We start from the raw sequence: 17,831 nt of genomic DNA, 5'->3' as shown, positions 1-17,831 counted from the left end.
CAGGTTGGGAGTAGGAGGTGGCAAGTGGGTAGGCAGCAGGCTTAGCTTGTCCCATCACCCAGGAGCTCTGGCTGCCGGAGCTGCTCCCGCCCAGCACACACAGCCCTGCCTCTGCTCCCGAGTGGGTCGTCGCATAGGGCAACAGCTGCGGCTCCTCCACCCCCATTTCCGTCTATGCTGGGTCTTAGGAACTCAAGAGTGAATAGGATCTGGCTTTTGAGAACTCCTGGTGCGTGTGTGGGGTGAGGATGGGGGGTAGGGGTTGGACCTTTAATGGGGCACATCACACCATAACAGGCCAGACGGAGCAACTGTGGGGTGGGAGTGTGAGAAGGGATTATGTGAATTGAGCCTTTTTTAAAAAGTTTATTTATTGAGAGAGAGAGAGGACATGCGCGAGCAGGGTAGCGGCAGAGAGAGAATCCCAAGCAGGCTCTGCACTGCCAGTGCAGGAACTCAGGAACCTTGAGATCATGACCGCAGCCGAAGCCAAGGGTCGGAGACCCAGACGCTCAACCGACTGAGCCACCCAGGCGCCCCAATTGGGCTTTTAACTTAATTTCAAGTGAGACGCCCTCCAAGGGGGGGGGGGGGGGGGGGAGGGGGCTCACATACACAGATGTGCCGAAATTCTACACTCGGTTTTAGGGGATTCCAGAGTACAGGTTAAAAAGCCCAATCCAAGGCTCGTGGGAAGGCGGCGTCTGCTGACCACACTGGTTGCAGGGACTTGGAGGCTGGACTGTGGAGCCACGGGTGTCAGGAGACCATGCTGCGCTGTCCGACACCCGATGGAGCCAGGACCCTGGGGAGTCCACTAGGAGGACGCCCAAGGAGCGCCGGGCGCCGTCCACAGCAAGTCCGTGAGACACGCAGCGTCCGGTGCCGGGCGGGCGCTTCCAGCTCGCAGGTGGCTGGCGTAGAGCGCTTACAGCGGAGAGACCCGTAACCAGTACATCCGGTCGACGCCATCCCCGGAGCGCATGCGCAGTCAGGCTACCAGCTTAAAGACCGCCACCCCCACCGACGCGGCCGCTCTGGCGCCGCTGGGCTCCGATCCCGGCCTTCCCATGAACCTTCGGGGCAGGCGCCGGCGCGAACGACGGAAGCGGCCGCTCTTGGTTTCCGGCAACACGACTGCGGCTGCCGGGCGACCCGGAAGTGTTCCCATTTTGCATCGTCGGGCCTCGGCGGCGGCCGGGCTCCGGGCGGACGTGCCACCATGGGGTCGTCGAAGAAGCATCGCGGGGAGAAGGAGGCGGCCGGGACGACGGCGGCGGCCAGCACCGGAGGCGCCACCGAGCAGCCGCCGCGGCACCGGGAGCACAAAAAACACAAGCACCGGAGCGGCGGCGGCGGCAGTAGCGGCGGCGAACGACGGAAGCGGAGCCGGGAGCGTGGGGGCGAGCGCGGGAGCGGACGGCGCGGGGCCGAGGCCGAGGCCCGCAGCGGCGCGCACGGGCGGGAGCGCAGCCAGGCAGAGCCCTCCGAGCGGCGCGTGAAGCGGGAGAAGCGCGATGACGGCTACGAGGCCGGTGAGGGGCGTGGCCTGTGGGGGCGGGGCGTACCCGGGGCCCCGGAGCGGGAGGGCCTGGGTGTGTGCAGGCCGAGTACTCCGGGCCTGGGCACCCCCAGGCTGTCTTCGTCGGCACTCGTTAAAGGGTCTTCTGTGGTTATTTGGGGTTGAGGGTTGTCTCCCTCCACTGCGCTCCGCGAGGGCAGAGATTTTGTTTTCCTTGCAATTGGCACGTCCCAGGCCCTCAGTAAACGTGTTGAGTGAACGGATGAATGAAGTAGTCCTAGCGTGCGTAGAGGCAGGAAGAAATCTGGTATTGAGCAGATCGTGCAGGGCTCATAGCAGGGATAAGAAACGGGTCTGAACGCAAAGGACCCTGTAGAAATTTGAGCTTTGTCTTGAGGGTGGTCGGGAGCCGTAGATTTGAGCCGAGGAGTGAGTTGATCATGTTGTTAGTGTCACCGCATTGAGAACTGGCTCAAGAGTAGTCAAGAGTGGAGGCCACGTGAGGGCTGATAGTGGTCTGCACCGAGGCAGTAGGAGGATGGAGAGACCCGAAACAGATCGAAATCGTGTTTTGCGGTAGGAATTTAAGACATCTTAGCACTTGGATGAGGGTGGGAAGAGGAAGGAAATGAAGATGACTCCTTGAATTTTGGTTGGAGCAGCTAGGTGGGTAGTTGTGTCGTCTCCTGAAATGGAGGAGTTTGGAAGAGGCCCTCATCTTTGGGCCTGTGTTCGGCACCTGAGCCAGGCTTCTTCTTCTAGCCGCCGGCTCCAAAACGAGCTCAGGAGATGCCTCGTCACTCAGCATCGAGGAGACCAAGTAAGTTCTGTCTCCCGTATGTTTCTGCTTTTATTTTCTGGGACAGCTTCTTGGGGGTGGCCTTCCCTACACTAAAGCATTCTCATTGAAATCAGAAGTGCCGTATGACCATCCGAGTTACAGAAGAGGACACTAAGCTCTGAGAGGAAGGATGGTCCGCTGGTTAAGGGGCAGGCCAGGCCTGGTGCCTGTGTTCCCCATATTGGAGGCCAGTGTCCTTCCCAATGTCCTAGGCTGCCTGGGTCAGGTCCTGTTTTGGGGACCCTCGTGATCTCTCCGTCTCATCCTGTTTTCACCCCGTCTGTCCTGAAATGTCTTTCGTGCACCTATTTCGTTGACGGCTCTTAACAGTTGTATCTCTTGCCCTCAGTAAACTCCGGGCAAAGTTGGGGCTGAAACCCTTGGAGGTCAACGCTGTCAAGAAGGGTGAGTGTGGGGCTGAGGATGGGGGTGAGGGAGGGCATTTTGGTGGAAGAAAAGGACCATCTGAAGGGTCTCTGAGGAGGATGGGGTTATGGCACAGGTTCAGCTCCATTTAGTGGCGCTGTCCGTGTGTGTGTGTGTGTGTGTGTGTGTGTGTGTGTGTGTACATAGTTGCCAATAGACATGAGGCTTCTCCCTACAGCGGTCATGGGGGTTTGGGAATCAGCTTATTCTTTAAGTTCAAATGGCTAGCACCACGTGCTAGCCTTGTGCTGTGAGGCAGCATTAACCAGGCTGAGACACATGCGTAGCTGCTACAAACTGACCTGAGCTGTGCACGTGTCAGGTGTGTTTGTCTTTTAAAGCATGACTTGGGGGGCTTGTAAGGCGTGGAGGGTCCCATCATGCTGTGCGGGGTGACACGGAAGTGTGGGGATGTAGTGGGAGGAGGCAAGTGAAGGGTTCGATCCCCCCCTCTCCTGGCCCCTTCTGGCCCCCTGAGCTGGAAGGGGGCAGGGTGAGTGGCTCCCTCCTCTCCCCACCAGCCACGGGCAGGCATAGCCTCACGTCTGGGCCTCCCTTCCAGAGGCGGGCACCAAGGAGGAGCCCGTGGCAGCCGATGTCATCAATCCCATGGCCTTGAGACAGCGAGAGGAGCTACGGGAGAAGCTGGCAGCCGCCAAAGAAAAGCGCCTCCTGAACCAGAAGCTGGGGTGAGGGGGTCCCTGCCGGGGTGGACAAGGGAAGGACCTGAGGAGGCTGCCAGGGAGCTCTTGAGTCAGGTGGGGGGAGCAGGAAAGGGGTTCTCCAGAAGGCCACTTTCTTTCCTCTTCAGGAAGATAAAGACACTGGGGGAGGATGACCCGTGGCTGGACGACACCGCGGCCTGGATTGAGCGGAGCCGGCAGCTTCAGAAGGAGAAGGACTTGGCAGAGAAGAGGGTGAGCGCCCGGGGAAGCTGGGGGCGGTCACTCAGGGCCTCTGGCAGCCCGACCGGCTGGTGAGGCAGGAGGCTTGTTCTTGGGAGGTGACCGGGCTCAGAGAAGTAGGAGGCCCACGGTCAATGCTGTCTGCTCTGGATTCCCTGCAATGGCCTGCTTTTTCTGCACTCCCACCTGGTAGAGTCCCACGTGTCTTCCAGTGATGCCGAATGGCATGAGGTCATAGGTCACCCCCCTCCCATCCCATAGGCCAAACTGCTGGAGGAGATGGACCAAGAGTTTGGTGTCAGCACTCTGGTGGAGGAGGAGTTTGGGCAGAGGCGGCAGGTGAGGCTGCTGCAGCGGCCGAGGGCAGGGAGGGGTGGACGCACCACTGTCCTTAGTGCTGGGGTCCCAGGGCTCGGGGAGTCCGGTCCCCTGACTTGTCTGGACATTCCCTCTGCCTTGTAGGACCTGTACAGTGCCCGGGACCTCCAGGGCCTCACCGTGGAGCACGCTATCGATTCCTTCCGAGAGGGGGAGACCGTGATCCTCACCCTCAAGGACAAAGGTGGGTTGAGCTCAGGTGCTCTGGTCGGGGACGTAGGCACTGCTGAGTTGAGGGCAGCTGTGAGTGGCTGCTGCTCCTGCCCTGTCCGCAGGTGTGCTGCAGGAGGAGGAGGATGTCCTGGTGAACGTGAACCTAGTAGATAAGGAGCGGGCAGAGAAAAACGTGGAGCTGCGGAAGAAGAAGCCCGACTACCTGCCGTATGCGGAGGATGAGAGTGTGGACGGCTTGGCCCAGGCAGGCCGGGCGGCACGGGGCTGTGAGATGGGGGCTCTGGGGCTTTTCGGGAACAGGCTGGATCCCGACCTGTCCCCCTTGTCCTGCAGCAGAAACCCCGCTCCATCCTGTCCAAGTACGACGAGGAGCTCGAGGGCGAGCGGCCGCACTCCTTCCGCTTGGAGCAGGGCGGCACGGCTGACGGCGTGCGGGAACGGGAGCTGGAGGAGATCCGGGCCAAGCTGCGGCTACAGGCTCAGTCCCTGAGCACGGTCGGGCCCCGGCTCGCCTCCGAGTACCTCACACCCGAGGAGATGGTGAGCCCCGAGCCCTCCAGCCACGGCTTGTGATGGGGTGGGGCTTCCTCCCCCTCCTCCCGGGTCCTGTGCGGCCAGATGAGCTGCGGGGGGATCGAGTGTGAGGGTCTTGGCCCTCATGGGTGAGCAGGGAGGTGTTGCAGGGAGCCAGTGGCTGTCAACAGAACGGGGACCGTCGAGACAGACGGTCCTGAGTTCGTGTTCAGGTTCTGCCGTCCAGCCAGCTCGTGCTTTGGGTGAGTCATTTAACCGTGAGGCCGAGGCTCCCCGTTTGGAATGGGAATGGCAGGAGCCCCCGTCTTGAGGGCCATTGCGAGGGTTAGTGACAGCGTGGGTGAGTGTAAGTTTACCTTCTGTGTGGAGTTTGTGTTTGGGAGGATCGTGAACGCAGAGGTAGACGCCGGGCTCGGTGAACTGCTTGGCCGCGTGATTAAGAGCAGGACCCCCTGAGCCCCGAAAACAAGATTCGCAATCCCGGCTGTCCCTCTCAGCTGGGCAACCTGAGGCAAGGAACGTAGACTCTCTGTCCTCAGGTTTCGTCATCACAGGTGGGATGAAGTCCCACCTCCCTCACGTGTCGTCTGTGCGCGGGAAGCGCTTGGGACAGAGGCTGGCACGGAGGAGCACCAAGGAAGTGTTCGTTCTCGGGGGCCCGTGGCCGCCCGCCTTCCCCGTCTCAGGCGTCGCCTCTCCTCCCCTTAGGTGACCTTTAAAAAGACCAAACGGAGGGTGAAGAAGATCCGCAAGAAAGAGAAGGAGGTGGTCGTGCGGGCCGATGACTTATTGCCTCTCGGGGACCAGACTCAAGACGGGGACTTTGGCTCCCGGTGCGCTTGCAAAGAGGGGTGCGGGGTGGGGGCTGGCCTGGCCCGGGGGCCCGTGCTCACCCGAGGGGCCTCTCCCCCCAGATTGCGGGGCCGGGGTCGGCGCCGAGTGCCTGAGGCGGACGAGGAGGCCCCGGAGGAGGAGGAGAAGGAGCCGGCGCCTCAGCCCTCGCAGTCGGATGACACCCGCGTGGAGAACATGGACGTCAGCGATGAGGGTGAGGCGCCCTGCCGGCCGGGGCTGGTGGGGTGGGGGGAGCGGTCAGGGGCGGGGACGAGCACCCTGGGGCGAGGGGATGATTCGAGCAGAGGCCTCCCGTGTTTCCCCGCCAGAGGAGGCAGGAGGCGCGCGGGCCGGGTCCCCAGAGGCGCTGGAGGAGGACGAGGCGGAGCTGGAGCTGCAGAAGCAGCTGGAAAAGGGGCGCCGCCTGCGGCAGCTGCAACAGCTGCGGGACAGCGGCGAGAAGGTAGGGGGCCCTGGGGGCGGGCGGGAGCGGGTGGGTGTCGGCCTCTCCGGGGCCGGGGTCCCCGTGAGCACGGCACCTGCACTCCGGCCAGGATCCTCTTTTTTGTTTAGCATCACGTCGTCAGCGGACCCCTAGGTTTGAGCGGCGTTTTTGCTCTAAGGTGGCATAGGGTTGGGGCCTCCCCTGCCTCCCTCCCTTCTGTGGTCGGGTGTTGCGTGCCTGCCGCGAGTAAGGCATCGTCCCGAGGGCCGGGGAGTCCTAGGTGAGCAGGACCGCGGGGGGGGGCCCTGTGCTCACGGAGCTGCGTTTCTAGCTGGGGGTGGAGGCCGGCACGCGTGCACGAACACACTCTGGTGGTGCCTCGAGCCGGGCAGACCGAACCCAGGAAGACGGAGCCGACGGCTGGGCGGCTGGCGTCTTGCATCAGCTGTCTGGGGGAGATCTCGCAGGGGGCGGCATCTGAGCTGAGACTTCTTAACACGAGGGGCCGGCCTCGCAGGGATTGGCCTAGGACTCTTGAGGACCCGGTGGTGTGAGCTGAGCGGAGGGGCCGGCGGTCCGTATGGCCTCGGTCATTGCTGACCCTCAGCGGGCACTAGCGTGTCTGGGCACCGCTTGGGTGCCCTGTCGACTCACTTAGGCAAGTTGCCCAGGGTCCCGTGACTGGTACGTGGGTTTGAACAGCCTGACTCCAAAGTCTGCGCGTTTAATCCTACCCCTCCCACTTCTGGAGGGAGAGAGAGAGAGAGAGAGAGAGAGGCCGGGACGGGGAGCTCTGCGTGCCCAGCCGGTGGGGCACAGCAGTGGGAGCTCCTGCGGGGGGATCCAAGAAGCAGCAGCCCCTGAGGTCGAGGAGAGCCGCGGGAGTGGGGCTCACAGAAGCCAAGAAGGACTTTCGAGGAGGGACAGGCGGGTCAGGTGCGGCACAGAGTGTCAACAAGACTGAGGAGACACGGAAGCGAGGGCGGCAACTTGGGGCAGTTAGAGCGGGAGCAGGTGGACCGCACGAACACTGGAGCGCAGGGGCTCAGGCGCAAGGCCGTTGCAGCGGGGCATGGCTGCGACCCAGTAAGACTTTATTTGTGGCAGCAGGTGGTGGCCGGTCCTTTGTCCACCGCTGCCCTAAAGAGGGTCAGAGAAATGGGCAGTAGCTGAAGGGGGCGTGATGGAGAGTAGGGTTTTTTTTTTTTTTTTTGTACTTAATGGTTAATAGCGCTAATATTTACAGATCGGATCTAAGAATCGTAGAGTTTGTGGCTGGAAGGACTGCGCAGAGGTCACGTGGCCCGATGGTTCTCAGCCTGGGCTGAGCCCGAGTCACCTGGGGGTGTTTGTAAACATGCCTGGGCCGCACCCCGCAGCAGTTAGGTGCAGGGCAGTTGAAAGAGTATCATAATGAACTTAATTTTTTTTTTTTTTTTTTTTCAACGTTTTTTATTTTATTTTTGGGACAGAGAGAGACAGAGCATGAACGGGGGAGGGTCAGAGAGAGAGGGAGACACAGAATCGGAAACAGGCTCCAGGCTCCGAGCCATCAGCCCAGAGCCTGACGCGGGGCTCGAACTCACAGACCGCGAGATCGTGGCCTGGCTGAAGTCGGACGCTTAACCGACTGCGCCACCCAGGCGCCCCAAATTTTAAATTACTTTTGATGTTTATTTATCTTTGAGAGAGAGAGAACGGGGGAGGGGCAGAGAGAGAGGGCGACAGAATTTGAAGCAGGCTCCAGGCTCTGTGCTGTCAGCACAGAGCCCGACGTGGGGCTCAAACTTGCGAACCACGGGATCGTGACCTGAGCTGAAGTTGGACGCTTAACTAAGACTGGGCCCCCGAGGCGCCCCCATGATGAGCTTTTTTATACGTCCTCCTAATTCAGTATTTTTAAACATTTTGTCACAGTGCTCTCGCCTCGCTTTCTCTTTTCCGTTTTTCTGAATCCCTGAAAGTAAGTTGCGGATTCTGTGACTCTTTCCCCCGAGGCACTTCAGCAGGCGTCTCTAAAAATAAGGACATTGCCCTACGTAGCTGTGTTCCCTTAAAAATCCCATACGGTACTTGCTGAACCCCAGGCTCAGGGGACCCCACCTTCCCCGGAGGAAAAATCCCATAAATCCTCTGATAGCAGTCCATGACAAAACTTCCCAGTTATGCCCCCAACGCCTTTTGGGTTTGAACCAATGTCTAATCCGGTTTTAAATTCTCAGAAGGTTTTCTTAAGTGACGGCGATTCACGAGTGTGCTCGCTGCCGATCCAAGGGAGCCAGAGAAGTGAAGAGAAGGGAGGAGCTGTTTTCAGGAGCAAACCCTTAAGGAGCAAGGCAGGGGTGGGGCCTGGAGTGCTGGTCGGGGTGGCCTTTGAGTGGAGCCAGGTCACGTCGTGGTTTGTCTCGGGGAGGGCAGGAGCGGGCACAGCAGGTGCAGGTGGCTGGTGGGGGGAAGAAGTTAAGGGAGCCCCGTCTGGTTGTCTGTTTTCCAGCGAGGAGGTGGAGGGTGGGGTGGACGCGGGGTCTTGGGGAGGTGGGGCGCTGTGTGGGAGCCCGGAGTCGGGTACGGGGCGAAAAGCAGGTCTGCTGGGCAGATGAGCGGAGACTCCGCGTTTGCAACAAGGGGTCGCGAGTGGGAAGTGGGTCTGCGCGTTTAAGGGTTTCTGCAGCCCGTCCGGTGCTCCGTGTTGTCAGCCAAGTAGGTGACGTCTGGGATGAATCCGGGTTGGGTGTGTCGAGGGGAGAGACAAGGTAAAGTGTTTGCAGAGGAGGGACCCCGCTGACGCACAGAATGCACGCTGGGTGCTACAGACCAGGAGGGGCGACGGGTGGGAGGACGGGACTGGAGTCCTGGTGAGGTGGGGGAGTTACTGGATTGAGGTTTACAGGGTAAGTGAGCCGGGAAGATGGGAGGCAGCCGATGGAGAGGAGACGGGGCGGGGCTGTGGATGTCGGTGATGACAAGCCAGGGCCGGGAGGACGAGCCCTGGCGGGGGAGGGGAGGGGAGGAGAGGCTGGGGAAACGGTTGTTAGCGGTCAGGAGTCAGCAAACCTCTGGGGTAGTGGTTGGATGGGTCCTTTGGAGGCAGAGGTCCCCGAGAGTGCAGACGAGAGTAGGAGCAGAGGGAAGGCAGGAGGCTGGGTGCCGGAATCCACAGTGAAAGTGAGGAGGTGGGGAGGTGATGGGAGCCCGGGAGCAGCAGGCGCCCCCCACGTGCCAGGGCCTGCGCCCCGCAGGACGTCGGGAATGAGGCGGAGCTGCTCTCGGCGCCTTCACAGAGTTCACGGTGCCGCGGGATGTTAGCGTCATTCCGCGGCGAGTAACTTGCCAAGCGCCCAGCGTCCAGCAGGGAACACGGCAGCTGAAAGCACAGGAGTGTCTGTCCTCGTGAAACTTGGGTTCTAGTGAGAGGAGATGAGAGAGGGCAGAACAACATCCGGCGGTGAGAACCGCCGTGAGGAGAGGAGAGAGAGGAGAAGGCGAGGCGGTGGGGAGATCAGGAGTGAAGGAGCGCTCCCGTTTTCAGTCGGCTGGTCAGGGGGGGCCTCCCCGAGGAGGTGACGGTTGAGACGAGATGAAGTGAGCCTCGGCGGCATCCTAGGGCACGGTTCCGAGGTGAGGGAGCACCCGGTACCTGAGGCGCTGAGGCAGGAGCGACTGGGCCCGCTCGGGAAGTTGGGTGAGGCCCGTGTGGCCTGGGCCACGGGGAGAGCGGCAGGGAGGGGGGTGGGCAGAGGCCACGTCAGGCGGGGGCTTGCTCTCGCGGTAGGTTTAGCCAGTGCGGTTCTGTCGGGGGAAGACCAGGTGGGATGGTGGCCCGCCGGGGACCGTGGAGACCAGGAGGAGCCGCCGTGTGTGGAGTGCATCTTGAGGGTGGCATTGACGGTGTTGGCTGACGGACCCACTGCGTGCGAGATCGCGAGCGGGTGTGAGAGGTTAAGGACGACCCCTAGGAACCTTGACTTGAACTGCTGGCCGTCGACTGAGTTAAGGAGCAGGGAGGGCTGTTCCTGAGATGGGAAGGGCTAGGGGAGGACAGGTTTGGGGAGGACGACCCAAGGGTTCGGTTTTGGCCGTGTTTGAGGTGCCTTTTTATTAGACGTGTTGGACACCGAACGGGCAGTTGGATGCAAGAACTTGAACGTCAAGGGAGAGGCTGAGGCTGGAGGCATAGATGCAGAAGTCAGTAAGTATGTAGACGCGAGTCAAAAGCCACAGGAGTGGGTAGAGTCCCCAGGACGGTGAGTATGGATAAAGGAGGGGAGCCCGAGGGGGAGAGCGCGCGAGGAAGACCGGGAGGACGGGGTGTTGTCCTGGAAGCCACGTGCCGAGAGGTTCTTGACAGGAGGCATCTGTGACAAATGCCATGGAGAATCAGGGTATCCGGGATGAGCGCTGACCTCTGGATTGGGCAGCACGGAGGTCATCCGTGCTGTTGCCCAAGGTGGCCTCGGTGGGAGATGCGGGCAGATCAGGCAGGCTGTAGTGAGGTTGGTGATACGAGATTACCAGAGGAAAGCCGGTCGTGTTTCTGTACCCCAGCGAGAGAGAGAAGATATGTTGAAAAAAAGATACTGTTTATGAAGGCGTTACAGGTGGTGAAGTGATACGGGCAAGCAATAGGCAGCTTGCTAAACAGATGTTTTCTATCTTTTCTAAACGGGTAACAGATAAGGAAGACAGCAACCAAATAAAAAGGAGTAAATGGTGCGTAACATTTGGAGGGGAGGGGCGCCTGGGGGGGCTCAGTCGGTTAAGTGTCCCGACTTCGGCTCAGGTCACGATCTCGCGGTCCATGAGTTCGAGCCCCGCGTCGGGCTCTGGGCTGACGGCTCAGAGCCTGGATCCTGCTTCGGATTCTGTGTCTCCCTCTCTCTCTGCCCCTCCCCCGCTTGCAGTCCTGTCTCCCTCAAAAATAAACATTAGAAAAAAAAAAAGATCTGTACGGGGAAGATCCTAGTCTGTTTTCAAAAGACATTAAAGAAGACAGGTACACTGTTGTTTTAGGCAGCTAGAGCTGCCCTGACAAAATGCCACAGACAAGGTAGTTTAAGCAACGGAAATTTATTTCTCAAAGTCCTGGAGTCTGAAATTTCGGGAGGGCGTTCAGGAGTTTTGGCTGCTCCTGAGGCTTGTCGGTGGCCGTCTTCTCACCGTGGCCTCTCGTGGCTTTTTCCCTGTGTGCCTGTATCCTTGGGGTGTCGTTCTCTCTCCACAAGGATACCAACCTGCTGGATTAGGGCCTCACCCTTATGACCTCTGACCATGACCATCTCCTTAAAGGCCCTGTCTCCAAACACAGTCATACTGGGGGTAGGGTTTCAACATAGGAATTTGGGGGAGACGCAGCACAGTCCATAACAGCTGCGTTAACGGATAGGACATTTCAGAACAAAGTTAAGGAAATTATGTTTGTGACTTTGTAGCAGAGAAAAATTTTTTTCCTTTTTTTAATTGCATTAAAATACATAGAACATAAAATTTGCCACTTGGGCCTTAATATATATACATTTTAGAGAGAGAGTGCGCGGGGGAGAGGGGCAGTGGGAGAGAGAGCATCCCAAGCAGGCTCCACTCAGCACCGAGCCCGACCTGGGGCTTCATCCCACGACCCTGGGATGGTGACCCAAGTCAAAATTGAGAGTCGGACGCTCAACTGACTGAGCCACCCAGGCGCCCCTTAACCATTTTTAAATGTTCAGTGATGTTAAATCCCTTCACGTGGTTGTGCAGCCAGCCGTGTCCTTCATCTATCCCTAGAACTCTTCCTGTCTTGGAACCCTGAAACTCCGTTCCCATTAAACACTCTCATCTCTCGGCCCCAGGCAGCCACGCCCTACTTCCTGTCCCTGTGATTTTGACCTTCTCCAGGGACCTCCTGTGGGGGGGGGGGGGGCATCACAGGTTTTTGGGTTTTTTTTTGCTTTTTGTTTTTTTGTGATTGGATGATTTTAGAAGAAAGATTTTTTAAACGATAAAAATGTAGAGCGTAAACCATGAGGGGAGGAAAAAAACCTCTAGTATTTACTTAGAAATTAAGAACCGGTAGTTATTTGAAAAAGGTGTCACGAGGAGTACGAGATGGGCCCGGAGAAGATCTCTGCCCACGTGCACGTAACCGTCCCAGAAGGGTTGGTGTTGAGAATATCCGGACAACAAAAACGGGCAAAACGGAGAAACAGGCAGAAGACCCCAGCAAGCAGTTCACGGAAGCGGAAGGGGAAATAGCCAGTAGGACACCCAGGGGGGCCCAGCTTCGTTCGTGGTCAAGGGAAGGCGAGCCACGAGGACATCGATCGGGTCCCGCCCGCACCGTCTGGCAGAAATGTCCGAGTCTGACGGGGTCAAGTGTCAGGGTTTGGAGCGGCCAGAATCCTCACACGCACTTGCCCGTGCGCTCCGGGGCCCCGGGCGTCACGTCGCTGGTCGCCGCGTCCTGTGTGGAAAGACAGAAGGGCCGTCCGCGGCGCCAGGTGCCTAGGTTAAGTACGTTCACATCGTGGAACGCGATTCTGTAGCGAAAAGCTAACGAAGTACAGCCGCTCGTGTCAGGATGAATCTTAAAACTAAAAAAAAAAAAAAAAGCAAATCACGGAGGAATCTACAGCACGGTTCAGATTGTATGATGTTTTAAAAACGTGCAGCTGGGGGCACCTGGGTGGCTCAGTAGGTTGAGGGTCCGACATCGGCTCAGGCCACGATCTTGTAGTTCGTGAGTTCGAGCCCCACTCGGGCTTGCTGCTGTCAGCACAGAGCCTGCTTCGGAACCTCTGTCCCCCTCTTGCTGCCCCTCCCCCGCTTGTGCTTTCTCAAAAATAAAGCATTTAAAAAAAAATACACAACCAGGGCACCTAGGTGGCTCAGTCGTTAGGCATCTGACTTCGGCTCAGGTCACGATCTCACGGTTCGTGAGTTCGAGTCCCATATCGGGTGAGCTTAAGCCCTGCTTCGGGTAAAACATGAGCCCCCCACTTAGGTAAAACACAAGCCCTGCTTCAGGTGAGCCCCGCTTCTCTTTCTGTCTCTCTCTCTGCCCCTTGCTCACTTGCGCCCTCTGTCTCTGTCTCTCTCTCTCTCTCAAAAAAAAAAAAAAAAAAAAAAAAAAACCACAACCAGGGGCGCCTGGGTGGCTCAGTCAGTTAAGTGTCTGACTTTGATTTTGGCTCGGATCACGATCTCACACCATGAGATCAAGCCCTGTGTCAGGCTCTGTGCTGGCCACATGGAGCCTGCTTGGGATTCTCTGTCTCCCTCTCTCTATGCCCTCCTCCTACTATGCGCTCTTTCTCTCTCAGAATAAACTTAAAAAAAAAAAAAAAAAGTACAACAAAATAATACCCTGTTTGTGGATGGGTCTTTGTGTGGTAAAACCGTAAAGAAAAGCTAGTGAGGGGCGCCTGGGTGCCTCAGTCGGTTAAGCGTCCGACTTCGGCTCAGGTCATGATCTTGTGGTTTATGAGTTGGAGCCCCCCATCGGGCTCTGCACTAATAGAGCCTGCTTGGGATTCTCTCTCTTTCTCTCTCTCTGCCCCTGTCCTGGTAGCTCTCTCCATCTCTCTCCCTCTTTCTCAAAATAAGTAAATAAACTTTATTAAAAAAGGAGAGTAAAGCCAGTGAATTATGAGCCCAAAAAGGGGGAGGAGACAGCCAGGCTTGAAAGGATATTAATGATATATCTGCGAGTGGGCCATGGGTGCCTGGGTGTGTGTTTAGTTATTACTATTTTTAAACATGCACGTGCCAGGACCCTTTTATGTTTATGGTGATATTCGTTAAAAAAAAATAAACGTAGTAAAACAGGATGGAAGGAAGGGGTGTGGAAGTGGATGTGGTGACTGGAAACTTCTCTGAGGAGCTTGCTGTCGGGGCAGAGCACGAAAGTGAGGGGTGGAAGGAGGGGAGATCCTAGACGGTCCTGGGTGCTTATGGGAGTGCTGCGTGGAGGGGACCGGAGGGTGGCATCGGGAGCGGAGTTGTGAGGGGCCTTGGGGCCATGCTGGGCCAGAGGGTGGCCTGAGGGAGGAGCGAGGCAGGCGGTGTGGGGGGGGGGGGGGGGCGGTGGGTGCCAGAAGCGTGTGGGAGTTCCACAGGCGTCTCCCCACCCTGTGGGCTCAGGGAAGGGTTCTGGAAGAGGTGTTTGAAACTGGAGTTTGTGGGGTGAAGGGTGGGTGGCGGTGGAGTGGCCGAGAGGCCCTGGGTGCCCCGGTCCCAGAGGAAGACGTAAGGCTGTGGGGCTTTGGAGAACGGCCGTGTGGAATTCTGGATGTTAATTTAAAGGGCAGAAGGGAGCCATCGATGGCTTTGCGGCAGAGGAGTGACCTAGCGAGATGGGTGTAGGTGCAGAGTGGGGGAGCGGACGGGGAGCCAGGGAGGAAGCAGAGACCAGCCAGGTCCGCTGTGGACATAGGAGCGGCCTCTGGGTCTCGACGGCACCTCCCCAGAAACTTCTGGGTTTGCCCACAGCTGCTCCCTCCCCCAGGTGGTGGAGATTGTGAAGAAGCTGGAAGCCCGCCAGCGGGGCTGGGAGGAAGACGAGGACCCCGAGCGGAAGGGGGCCATCGTGTTCAACGCCACGTCGGAGTTCTGCCGCACGCTGGGGGAGATCCCCACCTACGGGCTGGCGGGCAACCGGGAGGAGCAGGAAGAGCTCATGGTGGGTCCTCGGGCGGCCTGCCCCTCCCCCCTGCTCCCCTCGGCTCCGGCTTGGGCCCCCCCCCCACTCTGGTCAGGTCCCCAGTAACGAGCCTCGGGGCCCCGGTGGGTTAGGAGGCTGGGGGCGGGGAGGGGCTGGGGCTCCCTGGGCTGACCCTGGCCTCCTGACCCCCAGGACTTTGAACGAGACGAGGAACGCTCGGCCAACGGCGGCTCTGAGTCCGACGGGGAGGAGAACATCGGCTGGAGCACCGTCAACCTGGACGAGGAGAAGCAGCAGCAGGATGTGAGGGGCGCGGAGCGAGGCGGGGGGTGGGGGGGGGGGAGGAGCAGGGGCCCACGGCGCAGCGGGGTTGGGGGCCAGGGGACCTGGAGCAGTGGCCCGTTGTCTCAGAGCCCCGCCGTCCCCCTCTGCGATGGGGCCTGTGATGCTCACAGGGTCGTGGTGAGGATTCAGCGAGGCGTCTGGCGTGGGGCCGGTCACCGGAAGGACCGCGGTTGTGTGCGGTGGGGGGAGGGTGGGGGGTGAGGGGTGAGAAGAGTCCGCGCGGCCCGCTCACCACCTTCGTCCCGTGTGCCGCCCCCCAGTTCTCTGCCTCCTCCACCACCATCCTGGATGAGGAGCCCATCGTGAATAGAGGGCTGGCAGCTGCGCTGCTGCTGTGTCAGAACAAAGGTGAGGGCTGTGAGCCCTGCGGGGGCGGCAGGGTGAGCCACTCCCCGGGCCCTGCGAGCTGCCCCCCTGCCCCCAGGTCTGGGGCGGTCATAGCAGCATCCGGCCTTTCTGCGCCGTGTCACCCCATTTTTGACGGCTTTGCCCATCCCCCCCCCCACAAAGCCACCACTCGCTCCTGAAGTCTTGGCATCTCTGGGGAGAACCGGGGCAGTGGAAGTGGTCAGGCTGTGGCCTTGAGAGACCCTGGCTTGAGGACCCGGCGGGCCTCCTGGAGTCTGACCACCGCCTCTCCCCAGGGCTGCTGGAGACCACGGTGCAGAAGGTGGCCCGGGTGAAGGCGCCCAACAAGTCTCTGCCGTCGGCCGTGTACTGCATCGAAGACAAGATGTGAGTGGGACGGTTGGGCAGCGGGTCACGGGGGTGTCACCGGCCGGAGGCTGTGGGGAACTCAGGCGGGGTGGGCGGTGCTGGCCCTGAGGCCCCCCGTCTCTCACCCAGGGCCATCGACGACAAGTACAGCCGGCGGGAGGAGTACCGAGGCTTTACCCAGGACTTCAAGGAGAAGGACGGCTACAAACCCGACGTTAAGATTGAGTATGTGGACGAGACGGGCCGGAAACTCACGCCCAAGGAGGTGAGCAGGGCTGTGGGCGACTGAGTCACGGAGAGGCGGGGCCCCTGCCCTTCCCGGAGGAGGCAGAGCTGCACCGCGGGGTCTTGGCTGGAGTGCTGGTGAAGTGTCAGAGCCCCTGTGCCTCAGTTTCCATCTCTGGGGGGCACAGCAGGCTCCATCATGGGCCCGTTGCCGGCCTGCCCCCTCGTGGCTTGACCTACCCTGGGGGCCGCCTTTCTGGTGGCTGGCGTCCTGGCCCCCGCCCCACTGGCGCTCTTCCCCACGTGCTCCCAGCCCAGCCTCGGGGTGCACCGTCAGTCTGGACGGCCCACCCAGCCCCAGCCCCTGGCCGGCTCAGCCTCCGCACGCAGGTCTCACCGAGGATCTTCAGTGTCCCTGTCGCGGCACCTCCGGCCCCCGAGTCCGTCTCTGTGACTCTGCGGAGCCCCTGGGGGGCGCCAGGTCGCTGCCTTCCTCCCGGCCCCGTCCCGACCACCCCTCCCCTGCCCTCTGGGGCACAGGCGGCTCTCACACGGTTCCTGCCCCGTGTCCCCAGGCTTTCCGGCAGCTGTCCCACCGCTTCCACGGGAAAGGCTCAGGCAAGATGAAGACTGAGCGGCGGATGAAGAAGCTGGACGAGGAGGCGGTGGGTGGCCCGTGGGGACGTGGGGTGGCTTCGGTACCTGCCGGTGCTGGGGTGATGGGTGTTCTGGGGCCCACTCCTGCCCTGTGCTGACTGGCCCCTGTCCTGCAGCTCCTGAAGAAGATGAGCTCCAGCGACACGCCCCTGGGCACAGTGGCTTTGCTCCAGGAGAAGCAAAAGGCCCAGAAGACCCCGTATATCGTGCTCAGTGGCAGCGGCAAGAGCATGAACGCGTGAGTGGGGAAGCACGGCGGGCAGGGCCGGGGCGGGGGCGGGGGCGGGGGCCGTGGCAGGGGCCACCTGACCAGGTGGGAAGGCCCAAGCCGGTGTCCAGCCTCATGCTTCTCTTCTCTCCGCAGGAACACCATCACCAAGTGAATCCGATCTCCCTTCCGATCCCCTCCCCGACTTTAATATTAAATAAAGTTCCCTCCTTATTTTTTCCTCCTGCGTCATGGTGCAGATTCCAGGGTTAGACCTGGGAGGAGGGGCAGGCAGTGCTGGGCGGGGCATCCGCTGCCCTCAGGCCGGCTCTGGTTGCTGTGTGACCTCAGGACGTCCCCGAATCTCTCTGAGCCTTAGTTCTGCCATTTGTACAATCAAAGCACCTCTGCTTCATAGACTGTCTTGTGAGGATGAAATGAGTTCATCCATCCATCCATCCATCCATCCATCCATCCATCCATCCATGTACCCACCCACCCACCTGGCATTTAGAGGCAAGCAGGACCCCTCAGAGATGCCTCAAAGTCTGACATCTGCTAGGTATGACCCAGTGACACAGATAAAGAGACGAGGGAGAGACTGTCCAGATCCTCTAGGACAGTCCTCCACCCCCGCCCCCGGCGTGGTGGTTCAGATCGTGGCTGATTGTCAAAGGTCACACCTTACCCTCGCCAGGGATGGCTGTCGGGTGAGAAGTGGAGGTGGTTTTAGAGCCTCGGTCACCCTGGTCCCTCCAGCCTCTGATGGCACATGATCACTGCCCTCGGGGGCCCGGGACCGCGTGGGCCAGTGGGCCGGGCTCCACGCCGCGTTCCTCGAGGCCCTGTGCCGCCCCCATCTGCTTGGGGACGTGTCCCGTGTGTGGTTCCCCAGGGAGGTGAGCTCTGAAGGAGGCTCGGACGTGCCACGACGGGACGCACCAGAGCCCTGAATCGAGGCTCCCGTTGGAGAGCTGGTGTC

The 17,831-nt window shown here is 60.0% G+C and overlaps 1 protein-coding gene across 1 annotated transcript; it reads left to right on the top strand.

Moving 5' to 3' along the window:
- The first annotated feature begins 818 nt into the window (after positions 1–818).
- On the top strand, positions 819–17,090 carry SART1 (spliceosome associated factor 1, recruiter of U4/U6.U5 tri-snRNP). The gene is made up of 20 exons (XM_060607281.3): positions 819–1,535; positions 2,285–2,342; positions 2,713–2,768; positions 3,352–3,478; positions 3,601–3,706; positions 3,956–4,033; positions 4,157–4,256; positions 4,348–4,490; positions 4,580–4,786; positions 5,489–5,613; positions 5,695–5,828; positions 5,944–6,077; positions 14,542–14,715; positions 14,890–15,000; positions 15,303–15,390; positions 15,687–15,777; positions 15,889–16,024; positions 16,560–16,649; positions 16,758–16,879; positions 17,006–17,090. Exons 1-20 carry the CDS (start codon positions 1,223–1,225, stop codon positions 17,022–17,024), a joined length of 2,412 nt encoding a protein of 803 aa, XP_060463264.1. The 5' UTR covers positions 819–1,222; the 3' UTR covers positions 17,025–17,090.
- The last annotated feature ends 741 nt before the right edge of the window (positions 17,091–17,831 follow it).

This window comes from Panthera onca, chromosome D1 (genome assembly GCF_046562875.1).
Source record: "Panthera onca isolate mPanOnc1 chromosome D1, mPanOnc1 haplotype 2, whole genome shotgun sequence".
NCBI classification, from domain to species: domain Eukaryota; kingdom Metazoa; phylum Chordata; class Mammalia; order Carnivora; family Felidae; genus Panthera; species Panthera onca.
The sequence above is the reverse complement of the archived record's forward strand: the minus strand, read 5'-3'. Positions and strand labels throughout refer to the sequence as shown.